Source organism: Tribolium castaneum, chromosome 9 (assembly GCF_031307605.1).
Source record: "Tribolium castaneum strain GA2 chromosome 9, icTriCast1.1, whole genome shotgun sequence".
Classification (NCBI taxonomy): Eukaryota; Metazoa; Arthropoda; class Insecta; order Coleoptera; family Tenebrionidae; genus Tribolium; species Tribolium castaneum.
In genome coordinates this window covers 8,497,112-8,509,724 of record NC_087402.1, presented here as the reverse complement: position 1 = coordinate 8,509,724, position 12,613 = coordinate 8,497,112, and the positions used below count along the sequence as shown (strand labels likewise).

General features: G+C 31.3%; 2 protein-coding genes across 3 annotated transcripts; both read right to left on the bottom strand.

Moving 5' to 3' along the window:
- Nucleotides 1–366: 366 nt before the first annotated feature.
- On the bottom strand, nt 367–1,126 carry RpL31 (Ribosomal protein L31). The gene is made up of 3 exons (XM_008194408.3): nt 1,012–1,126; nt 593–821; nt 367–542 (listed from the first exon to the last, which is right to left on the bottom strand). Exons 2-3 carry the CDS (start codon nt 814–816, stop codon nt 392–394), a joined length of 375 nt encoding a protein of 124 aa, XP_008192630.1. The 5' UTR covers nt 817–821; nt 1,012–1,126; the 3' UTR covers nt 367–391.
- Nucleotides 1,127–4,022: 2,896 nt separating this feature from the next.
- Nucleotides 4,023–11,096, bottom strand: LOC135267084 (uncharacterized). 2 transcript variants are annotated; one of them, XM_064358779.1, is made up of 9 exons: nt 10,791–11,096; nt 9,933–10,046; nt 8,580–8,738; nt 8,327–8,517; nt 8,041–8,268; nt 7,628–7,987; nt 7,365–7,518; nt 7,185–7,309; nt 4,023–7,132 (listed from the first exon to the last, which is right to left on the bottom strand). In XM_064358779.1, exons 2-9 carry the CDS (start codon nt 10,018–10,020, stop codon nt 6,809–6,811), a joined length of 1,629 nt encoding a protein of 542 aa, XP_064214849.1. In that variant the 5' UTR covers nt 10,021–10,046; nt 10,791–11,096; the 3' UTR covers nt 4,023–6,808. The 2 variants fall into 2 exon arrangements, with proteins under 2 accessions (XP_064214849.1, XP_064214848.1); XM_064358778.1 differs by having other exon boundaries at nt 9,933–11,096.
- Nucleotides 11,097–12,613: the final 1,517 nt, after the last annotated feature.

Genomic DNA, 12,613 nt, shown 5'->3' with positions numbered 1-12,613 from the left:
GTTACGCTGACTTGCATATCACATTTGTAGAACATCTCCGACCATTCTAATGTGTTTCTATTACAAATTAAAACTTAACTGTATTTAATTTCTGCATTTTTTATTCTCATATTCAAGCAATGCACTGATTTTTTTTCAACTCCTTTATATCCCGCAATTTTCTTTACTTTTGCAGGAGATTAAGCCCTTCGACTGTAAAAAAATCATGTTTGGACAAACACTCCTTAGGACCTTAACGCATTTTTAAAATTTTTATAAAATTGTCAAACAAAAGCGCATGCGTACCAATTTTTTGAAGCACAAATTTAAAACTAAAACATTTCAAATTAGAAAAGACACAAATTGCAAATTGAATAAAACACAATCTAGTGAAAAAAAACTTTATTTCCGGTTACTCTTGACTGGCGTCTACATTTTCAGTTTGTAGCCCCTTGAAAGTTCCAACAGGGACGTAAGTCACTAAAGTAAAAAGTTTGTTAACTGAGTCCTCATCGTCGTTTCGTCGTCGAGACAAGCGGACGCGAACGCGGAAAGGAACGTTCCTAAAATACACCAATTTACATTTTTATTTACTTTGAGTTTAAAAACCAACCTGATTCCTTTTGACCACAACTGTTTGTTCAAACGCGTATCAATCCTGACATCAGGGGTTCCCATCTGCTGTTCGGCAAATTTCCTAATTTCCTTGATAGCACGAGGGGCGCGTTTCTTAAAGCTAATTCCGTGTAACCTTTTGTGAAGGTTGACTGTATATTCGCGGGTTACCACCTCATTGATGGCCGATTTGCGGCTTTTCTCACCCTTTTGCTTGGCCATTGTGCCTGGAAGGAAACATAACCTAAATCAGTCATCTGACAAATTTTAACACACGAAAGAAAATTAGGTGAAATTTAAAAGTAAATGGTACTAGCAACTACTAAAAAGTGTACCTCAGTTAATGAAAGTGTTTTTCAGTGGTTAGAATAAAGGATGATTGAGGATATTTAAAAAAATATCAAAAATAATGCCTACCTTTGACGTATGTCAACACGAAGAAATTCCGAAAGCGACAGTAGCGCCAAAATTGCCAAAATAACAACGCCGATAAAGTAGGAAATTATTCCACTGTACTATTCTTACTTCCGCTACTGGTCGGTAGATAGCACACACCGATAAATATAATTAAAATTAAATGTAATTTATTTAAAATTATGTTAATTTTGTAATTACTACTTACACTAGAACGATGTAAAAACTACAAATAAAAAATTAAATTTTTATTTATTAATTTTGTGTGTGTATAATGGGTTGTCTAAAACACATCTATTTTTTTTCTGTTATTACATTTTTTTCTACGCTATCAATCAATTAATTAATCAATTAATTAACTCAAATGCTCAAATGTTGTATTACAGTAGAGTTCGGTTATAACAAACCCGCTTATACCAAACTTCTGTATACGACGAACTTGATTCGATTTAAATGTGATGCAATTTTCCGTTTATCACTCAATTTTGAGTTACATATCGCAGTTGATAATAACAGAGCAACAAGAAATCTGATAAACAGATTAATGAATTCTTAACTAAAAACATTTTTAACGGTGAAAACTTGTGGTTTTAAAACAAATTCTACTTTTACAATTTTTTGAGTTATAGAAGTTGCAACTTCTGTGTCTAAAAATCCGATAAAAACCGCAAAATGGACTAACTTTGCGTCTTTTGAGTACTTGTTTTTAAAGTTTACATGACAAGTAGGCGGTGATTTGCAGAAATAATATTTGGTAGTACTTTTGCCAAAAAATATACAAAATTTTTACATCTTTATATGGCAGGACTTGTTTTTCTGTAGCTGTTTCTGCTCATTTTAACTCAATGTAATAGACTTTGAAAATTTAAACTTAAAGATCTGATTTATTTAAAATTTTTGAGCCCTAATATCACCTGTTAACAATATTTGCACAACAGTATAATTAGCTCAATATAGTACATATTACTATTTCACAAAGTATTCACGTCTTTTTACAATAGATACTTATTTATTTAGTTCTATTTCATATGTAAAGTAAAAATTTCTGCTAAAAAGACACTTTTTTTAATTTACGGCTTATATTTTGATGCATTTTCTGAGTTCGTTATAACCGGACACCACTGTATTTACAGTGCTATAATATTATTTTTCTACATTAGATATTTTTTAACTTAAATCTCTAGACATAAAATTTGCTTTGGAATTCGTCGCATCAGTGGTGGGTTTTGCTAGATTTTGCTCAAAATTTATGTATATTTTGGTCGCAGATGTCGGCTGTAGATTTAATTTTTGGCCAGGGACCAAAATCGAAGATGGTTTTAGCCTGCGTGCGCTGAAAATACTCCTCAGCAAACCCTTCCACGCACCTCCGCCATAAATTAGCCGTTTCGGTTGCAGGAAAATGCAATTGTTCCTGCTATTTGTAGAGTTAAGCTGTGTACTATTCCTGCTAAAAAATGACGGGGGCTGTGGGCCACGCATTCGCGCGTAATGTCTGGTAGATGGTGTCTGGTGCGTGAGTAAACAAGCGACGCATAGAAAGAAGTAGGGTTATATGTGGAGGCCAATGCTCTGCCGAATGCAACGCGGTCGCGACTGTTGAAGGACAAGGGTCTAAATTCAATGACCTAACTTTAGAGGACCTTTAGAGGACATGCAATGCGTATGCAAGCCGCGGCGGTTCCGGGGAGACGCGGGGACTTCACACAACCGGGGCCAGATGCCGGTACATTCAATCTAGAAATTATCTACGAATAAAAAAGCATCGGGACCTTGAAAGCTAGTTTTTACAGTTTTAGACCAAGCCACGGATTCTAGGACAAGGCTCCGATTAGTCGAGAAAGACCCAATTCTCAAATCGGGCAAATTGACGAAATTTTTGAGTTTTAACAACAATTCTTAAACGCACACATTCCTGAAAGGCCCAAATTTCAGCCACCTGGAGTGTGTTACGGGAAATTCCCTAACAATTCTAAGTTTAAACTTGCTCAAAATTTATCCTTGTGACAATAAACCACTAAGTATTAAACAATTAAACTTGCAATTTACTTTCAAACAAATTAATGCAATTTCAAAAGTATAAGTTTAGTTTATGTAGGTCTGACAGATTTAATCTCAAAATCACATTGAAAAATGAATAAAAATCGACATTATATTGCTTAATTCGTTTTAAATCGTCTTATTCTTACAAATTCAACCTAAAACCATCCATAAATAATAATTCAGTTGCTCATGTAATGGAAATCGTCTCAAAAATGACCGAAATAGTCCATAAAGAATGCACGTGTGCAATGTACGTTGCATAACTTTAAAAAAGTTACTTCCAGAAAAAGTACCTCAATGGCAGATTTTTTTAACACTCAAAAGATTATCATTAACTCTATGTTACTGAAAATAACACTTTTAGTGCCTTGATATTAAATAATTGTTATTTTGTGATTAATTTTCTGGGATTTACGCAAAAACTTACTTCAAAGGTCCTAAGTTCAATGTTTTTTTGTGTAATCAGCTTATTTTGAATCAACGTTTATTGAAAGCTTGATTTGAAAGAAATCCAAAAATGTGGAACACCAGGGGGAGCAGAAGTCAGTCGGTGCCACAGTAAAAAAAGTAGTGTAAATAATGAACTCTAGACAACTCTATTTCTAGTTTATACAGGTCCATCTATTTAGAGTAATATTTTTTACTCTACATATAGTGTTAAATATCAGAGTGATAATAATCTAGAGTAGAGTAATTTTGATCTCTAATATAAAACACTATTTGCTGTGTTCATTAACTCTATAATACACTACAAGTGTAAATTTTACGTCTATATTTTAGAGTAAAGCAAATCTAGATTGCTTTATAAACTCTGTGAAGAGTACTACTGTTTTGGTGGGAAATTTAAATATAACTCTACGTAGTGTATGATATCAAGAGTTTTCGAACTCTGAGGGTTGGAGGTAAATTTGAATAAAACTCTATTTAGTTTTTTAAATAAATTGTTTATTATTATTACTTACAACATAGTAGAAGTAACAGAAACTCATTTAACGAATTTACATACTCTAAAAAATAAATTTGTATTTCGGAACGAGTAACCATTCGTTAGAGGAAAATGATTGTGATATATTATATGGTTCCTTATATAAAAGAAAACTAAATTCTATAATGTCAAAAGTTGGACTAATATCTGTATCTTTTAATTTATAAGAATGAAGTCTTTCGACAAAAGATTCAGTTTTCCATTTTTTTGTTACAAAAAATATCTGTTTTTCCGAGGCATCAGTATCTATTGAACATATATCAATTATTTCATCAAACTGTGGAAGCTGAGAGTTTAGGTAATAATCTTTTCCTACACATATAAACATTTTTTTTTTGTAAAGGTATCCACATTTGAACCATTTATATTGAGATACGGTTGAATCGTTTTCAATTTCATCCTCATCTACAGAAATTAAATGTGAAAATCTATAATCTTTAATTAAACATGATACAGAAGGACCAAATTGTTCACATATCTCAAATAAACTATTAGGATGAGAAGTTCCTGACATTTGTTGACAACGAAGTGCAAGAGTTTTTGTTAAATTTTTATAATTTCTAAATTTTGACGCAAAATATTTTATCATTGCATGTTTAGATTCATAACGCATGCACCAGAGGTTTAGCAATGGACCCATTGTTTTAATTACTGTTGGATAATGAAGCATAAAATGTTGTTTGGGAATAATAGGACTATCAAAGACCAATTTGAAAAGTTGATGATGAGTTTCAATTAACGTTTCAAGTTCTGTTACCATTTTAGTACAAATTCTAGGTGCAAAGACAATAGACATAATTTTTAACAATAATAGTATTACTTGAAATTTTGTGTCTACTTCGGTTGTGACATCATCAATTATTAAAGGTAAATATCTAATCAGACACCACGCTTGCACTGCTTTTTGTTTGATATTATTATTATTTTTGTCCAGAACAACTGGGCTAGGTCTATTGGAGCTATTTGTTGTACCAAAATCATATAAATGTATCCTTTCATTTATTTGGACAAGTGTTAATAATTTCGCATTCACAATTTCTAAAAGAAAAAGTTTTAATTCGTACTGAACAGTCCCTTCCAAAATATCGTGCATTATATCTACAGAAGATGTATCGCAAAGTTTAAAAAAATTAAGATCATTTAAGATGCTGCGAAATTTGATGCCAAAATGGTGATTATTGTTTCTTTCCGCTATACTGCTGTGTTGTTCGTACAGTTCACTTGTTCTTAAAGTACAATCTCTTGCTGAAAACATATTCTGCATCTCATGTTTGTGAGATAAACAAAACCGACAAAAATAATTAGCCTGAAAGGATTCAACCATTCCATGCAAAGAATTTGCAGCTAGATTATCATGAGAAAGAGATGAAATCGTGCCAAAAATTGGTTCAGAAACGCCATCTACTAAAATACCCTCAGTTTCCAATTTTTTTAAATCTGCAATGATAGGAGATAATATTTTATTTAGTGTAATGTCTTCACCTATGCAACTAGACTTCAAATCAGACGTAAAAAATAAAGCTAAAAGGTGTATGTTTTTTAAATTTGAGTTAAATGCATAGGGTAAATTTTGAATTGTAAAATATAACGCACCGATTTTGTGAGCTCCTGTCTTACTACCTAAAGGATTAACAGTTTCGAAGTCGTCGTAATATAACTGCAATTTTACAAAATATTTTTTTTGTAAAAATAATTCATTATTTTCAAGGTATGTGCCACTTGTAATTAATTCCTTTTCATGAGTAGTACACTTGAATGTTGATATATAGTCCAATATTATTTTGTTATTATTTATCAACCACTGTAGTGTTTCTAGAATAGGTACGTATTGAAATGTTCTGGGGATATTTACTTCTATTCTTGTGTTCGTACTTTTGTCGAATATGGAATCATTACGTATACCTAAATATATTTCCTTTGGCAAAACAATTTTTGAATTAATAATTTTATTTCTTTTATATGTGCTGCTATATTTATTCATTTCTATTTTAACTTTATCTCTAACACTATTTAAGAAAGAAAAAAAAAGATTTTCATTAACACTGTTATTTAACATATACTCGAACAAATTTAAAAGTAATTCATCAACCGCTTCATATACAGCTTGAAATTGTGAGTGTGGTAAACTCAGTGGCATAATTTGTTGAAAAAATATATGGAACAGTACCTCAATATCAAATGATTCATTCTGGATTTTAGTAAAAGAACCATCTTCTAATGTATTAAAATCACGATTATTATCATCTTCGACACAAACAACACGCTCATCAACACTATTAACTGGAGAGTTAGTAGTGAGAGAGCTAAGAGAAGTTATTGCAACATTATTGTCATCTTCAACACAAACACCACACTCATCAACAATATCAACTTGAGAATTAATAGTGAGAGAGCTAAGAGGAGTTACTGCAGCATTATTACTAGTCCTCTGTAAAAACTCTGTAGACCCAACCAAATTCTCATTATTTCTTAATAATTGTTTACCTAAATTCTCAGTCTCATGAATCAACATATGTTTTCTAAATCCATTAAAAGTTTTAAAATTTGAATAACAAAACTGAAAACAACATCTTAAATTAAGTTTCGGATTATCAAATAATCCATGAATTGTTCTTAAATGCTTGACAACCAAATAAGTTTTTAATAATTTCTTATTACATAAGGAACACACAAACATTGTAAATAATTACTCACTCATATAACAAAAAACTCGTATAAAAAACTAACAAAAAGAACTCTAACAAGTATACAAAATCGAAAACAATGTTATCATTAATCATTTAAGAGTCTAGTTCTCACTAGACACATAAGTGGAGTGTACAATATACCTTCGGATTCAATGTCAAAATAATAGGTTTGTATGAATTCCCAAAAAAATTTTAGTTTGTGATCGTACCTTATGTTGAACACATAATGAGTCATAAACAGCAACTGGAAAGCCTCCGCACTGGAACAGTGGTCAGGGCAAGGGATGAGCTGTCTGTCCACTACTATGTGGTACTTCGTAATTGCCCCCTTATTACTATGCCCTTGTGCCAACAGAAATGGTTGTTTTCTTTGAAGTGAAGATAATATTTCTGCGACCGGTTGATTTAGCTAAAAAAATATTGTACCTACTTAAATGCTGAAAAAATGTAAGATGGCAAACCTTTTTAAAAACGATTAACCTTTCAAAGTAGGAATATCCATTTAAATCACTCACTTGTTTTGAATTAACCCTCCATTGAAGAAGTTTGGCTAGGGCTAACAAAGATCGTGTAACTTTGTCAAATTCTAAAAAATAATAAAATTAATTTGGTAACATAAATTTGCTAAAACTTTTACTTACTGTCACTTGAACCTTCCGTCGAACCTAATATTTCTGTGGCAGGTGTGGCTACTTCACTATCATATATACTTAGAATTTTCTCTGCATCATTGTTTATTTTGGCAATAAAACTGAGTTCTTTATCAGGAAAAAGTAATCGAAAATCGTGTTCAATCTGAAACATATGAGGTATGAAAATACGTTACGTGCATAACATGCATTATTTGTTTTCTGGAAGGCAACATTCTCAGCTCATACACGAAATATTAAAAAAATATTCTTACAAGATATGGAGTGTCCAGAAATCTCGGAAAGATTGATAAAACATTAACATCCAAGGACCGCCTATAAGTGAACGTTTTTTTCATTCTGTCCAAGATTGCTTCTTGGTCTGTTTGAGGAGAAGCGTTTCTCAGAAATTCCACACAATCAGAAATTTCTGGAGTGATAGTTATTACGTTTTTATATGTATTTCTACAATCTTCTTTTTTTTCCTTCACTTCATCGGACGCGTTTTCAACAGCTTTGCGCTTCCTTCTGCGTACCGCGGCCCTAATGTCTTCATCTTTGGAATTTTTCGCGATAAAGCGTAACCTATAACTAATAAAACCTTCCCCCCCATTGTCGTTTTTATAAAAGGCTTCCTAAAATTAAAATCAATTGATTTTAAGATTTAACGAAAAGTAAGCATTCATACGTAGCCCGTTGGGCCACACGGGTTTCTCAATTTAGGAAATATTGAAATAATAGCCTGTCCCAAATTTCTTTTGGCGAATTCAGGAACTGAGATTCCATACATACGCACTAATTCAGAAGTCGTTGCATTGACTAATTGAATACGTAATGATTTTTTCAGAAAACCATTTCGACTGTAAAACTCAAAAATCTCATCACCCATTCTATTTCTTATAAATTTTTTCCACCCCTGCAAAAAGAAAAGTAAATAATTGGGAATAAAATAAAAAAGACATAAAAAGCCACACCTCAACAGACATTTCTTTGTAACCCATAGGTTTTTTAAATGTTTCCTCTTTCTGAATATTAGGATCTATTCTTTTATCACTTGGTACGACTGAAATGTTTTCACTAATTTCATCCTCACTGGTGGTACTTTCGTCAGTGTCTTGGTACTCCGTACTTATAATAGAGACAGTACTTGCTGATGCAAAATTTACTACAATAAACAAATAGAACGTAATTATGTAGAAATTGTTCAAAAATTACAGAAAAACTCACATTCATCAGCAGTAGCTCTTATTTTACATACGATTAGTAAAATCGATTCCCTCGAATTTTCTTTTAAGAAGTCAAGAATAACGTCTTCTTCCAAAATTGTTCCATCTTTCTCATGGAAATAAATTTGCTCGTCAGCGAGCTCCGGGAATTTTAATTTTGCTGAAGTTGAGTAAGCATATAAAATGATTTTTCGTTTCAATTGTATACAGGCTGTTCGTTTTTCGAGCTCCACTATGGGGATCTCAGATATTATAAGAGATACGAGGTCAGTTAAATTAGGGCAAAGTTGCGCATTATTATGCTGAACAATTACCTGAAAGAAAATTTGATGTATCGTTTTTAGTTTTTGAATTATGGAACAAAATCAAATTTTTTTAATTTTTGTTTTTATTTTTTTAAGCGAAAACTAAGAGAACTAGACGTTTTTAAATAAGACACTCTTGAGGCACATTTTTACAAGAAATCTAAATCTGTCATCGCCTTTTCCAATGCGTTCTTGATGTCATAGTTACAACACTCAACTTTGGTTTTTCTTATGGACGCCAAATTTAATACTTGTATTTTTGAAAAGTCTGTTTGTTCCTGATTACAACGATGTATCACATGATATGTTCGAATCTGACATGCAGATTAAAATTTAGAGAAAAGCGTTTTTGCAAAGAGTGCTTTAGACAAAAACGCCAAAAATTTTGTCTAACTTACTAACTTTTGACAGTTCTATTAAATATTCGAGCAGAATTTTTATAACTTTGTCTTGTTGTGTTTTGCAAAAAATAAACTTCTAACTTATCATGTCGTTTAATTATTAAATAAGTAAGCTTGGTGGAAACGGGAACCTCCCAGATCCATATTCAATTAAACTTCCAAAATCTAGCTTATTTAAAAACAAAAGTGTTGGTGTATTTTCCAAAGCACTCTTCGCAAAAATGCTTTTTTCGATTTTGGTCAGTAAGTAAGACTCGATCATATCATGTGATACATTGTTGTAATCAGAAATAAAAACACTTTTCAAAAATACAAAAATTGAATATGGCGTCCATAAGAAAAACCAAAGTTGGGTGTTGTAACTCTGACATCAAGAACGTCTTGGAAAATACAATAACAGATTTAGATTCCTTGTAAAAAAGTACCTGAAGAACGTCCTCCCAAAAAACGGCTAGTTCCTTTGGTTTTCGCTTGAAAAAATAAAATAATTCAAAAACTACAAATCACACCTCAAATTTTCTTGCAGATAATTGTTCAGCATAAAAATGCGCAACTTTGCCCCAATTTAACCGATCTCGTATCTCTTATAATAACTGAGATCCCCATGGTGGAGCTCGAAAAACGGACACGCTGTATATGTATACTAACCAATGTTTACTAAATCCTCATAAGTCGCCGAACTGATGTCGATTTTCGCCAGTTTTGTTAAATGAATGTGTTTAATTTTAATAAACATAGTGACGAGAAATGAGCAATTTTTTTCTGAAAAATGAGATAATTAGGCTAAGGTTTTGCTGGCCCTATACCGAAAATGATTTTAATTTCTTTAGTTTGTTTAAAAGGGTGTATAAAAAAGTGTAAAAACATTAATAAAAAAACTTGAAATGCGAAGCATCGAATTTTTTAACTGATGCCCTTGAGGCCTTTTTCCTACAGTATTAAATCAAACGATCCAATGAATTATGAATAAATAAACCGATTTTTCACGAATACGAGTTGAATATAATACTTTATTCTTCAAATTGGACTCAACAAGGCTTAAAATTATTTTAAATATATTAAAAATAATCTGACGTTTTGTACTGAGAAATGCGAAACAGTTGTGCAAACTTTCTTACACAGAAGAAAAACCGTAAAGTTTAGAGGTGCCGATAAATATGTTTTTAAGTGATTTATGTTTAATAGCAAAAGCTATTGGGTCAATGATGTTCTTAAAAAAATAAAATTTCGATCCCACAAATAATTTTTTCAGTTCAAGAAGACCTACGGCTTCAGTTCCAGTGCCAAGACTAATTACAAATTCACTGGATATTTATTATTTATTACTTATTACAATCGGAGAAGCCTTTTGTATCTGCGAATAAACAATATTGCGCAATTTACAACAATTAAATAGAAATTAGGAAATTAATTTTTGTAAGTATATTTGCTTACCTGAAAATATTACCTGTCCAGAAAATACATAAAAAAACAATCAACAATAAATATATAAATATATATACTTACTTAAAAAGAAACACAAGAACAGTCACACACTTATGGACCTATGTGCCAACATGTGCAATCGCATTATTCGTAGGCATGCGCATTAGAGCTGTAATTTTAGTGTAAATTAACACTATATAGAGCGATTTGCACCTAATAGTGTTGAAAACCCCTAAAAACTTTTGGCGCTAAATTTACAGAGTAATTTAGAGTTGATAAACACTGACAGATTTTTAGAGTAGTTTTCTAGTGTAATTTTACTTTTATTTAACTACTCTAATTGATGGACACTAGGATAGTGTATGTTTAGATTTATACATTTTTTACTGTGTGATCAGACGCGCTAATTTACAACCCATTTAAGGCAATACGGGCAGATAATGGTCCTCATGAGCAGTTTACTGAATGACGCATCCGCTTTTTACTCCATATGTTGCACACGATTGAGCAAATCTAATGCAATTTGATATCCAATTACGAGTCGATGGGACGCGGACGCCTATCTCATTGATTGGGGTACAATACACCCTCATAAATGGCGAAAAACTAACAAACGGTTCGAATTCACTCCACATTTTTTATTGACATTATTCATTCGACTGGTCTCGTGGCGAAAAAATTTAATAATAACCCACACCCAACGCACAGAGTGGAGTAATTTCAATGCTGGGTCCGGTGGGTGCATTGATTTTTTTAAGAGAAATTTGCATATTTCGCAAGAATGAGTCGAGGCCGAGATTGTATCGAAATGACGTAAAACGCGCACGAAAAGTGGAAAGTGAATGGGAAATGTTGGCGAAGGAAAAAGTTGATTTTTATCGAAGCTGGCTAATTAATGAAGGTTGGCATTTTTAGACCATTGCTGTTCCAAAATAAATTCCAAAAGTAGTTTTTTCAGAAGGCACGTTCGTATCACGTGTTATTACATAGTTTTGTTTATGTTTGCTTGTTTTATAAATAAACATGCTTTATTTTTTACAAATATTTTTTACAAAACTAAGTTGTGTTAGATTTAATTGGTACAGTTAGTAGGATTTCTTGAATTTTTTGTTCTCATTTTTCCTGCAAAATTCTTAAGTTTAACGTTCAGTCTGGTAACACTCGGTAAAAATCGGTAAAAATGATCATAATTCGTCACATTTAAGTAAGAATCAGTATTCGAAACATTTAAAAGTGAAAAGGCAAGTAGACTGACGTACTACATTTATTTTATTTATTGCAATTAATACTAAATAATATTAATAAGACTAAATAAATACTAATAATAATAAGAAAAAACAATATAAACAAAGTAAGTACGTAAACATTCTCTAAATTCAGTCTTAATCATCCAGATTATTCTTTAGCACTCTTTAATTTCTGTACTCTCTTCTAGATTTTTCTTGAGATTTTTCTCAAATTCTTTTCTAAAGCCGACTTTAGATCTAAAATTCAAACACTCATCTAGATTATTAAAACATCTTTAGATTCTTTCTAAAATTATTCGCTAGTTTTTTTAAAATTATTTTTTGGACTCTACTAAAATTATTTTAAAAATATTTGTTAAGTACATTTTTTTACATTATCTAAATTCTATTTTAAATTCTACTCTACCTATAGTTTTGTTTAGAATACCTCTAGATTATTTTATAGTATTATTATTTAAGGTAGATACTTCCCTACATTAAAAAAATCTAATTCTTTGTAGATCTGAAATCTGGTCTCTCTTTTAATCATCTCCACATTTTTCTATAAATCCTTTTATATTTTCAATGTTTTTTTAATAATCCAAGTTGTCTTTTAAATTTTTTTAGAGTTTTTTGAAAATCTTTAGCATTGTTTTTATGTTTTTTTAGAAATATTTT

What these genes read in the sequence shown, in the direction of transcription:
- RpL31 (XM_008194408.3), bottom strand. Translation starts at nt 816, where the DNA reads ATGGCCAAGCAAAAGGGTGAGAAAAGCCGCAAATCGGCCATCAATGAG. An exon ending in TTGTGGTCAAAAGGAATCAG is followed by an intron (nt 543 to 592) that starts GTTGGTTTTTAA and finishes GGTGTATTTTAG; the next exon opens with GAACGTTCCTTTCCGCGTTC.
- LOC135267084 (XM_064358778.1), bottom strand. Translation starts at nt 10,020, where the DNA reads ATGTTTATTAAAATTAAACACATTCATTTAACAAAACTGGCGAAAATC. An exon ending in AAGAGCTACTGCTGATGAAT is followed by an intron (nt 8,518 to 8,579) that starts GTGAGTTTTTCT and finishes TGTTTATTGTAG; the next exon opens with TAAATTTTGCATCAGCAAGT. An exon ending in CGTGTGGCCCAACGGGCTAC is followed by an intron (nt 7,988 to 8,040) that starts GTATGAATGCTT and finishes TTTTAATTTTAG; the next exon opens with GAAGCCTTTTATAAAAACGA.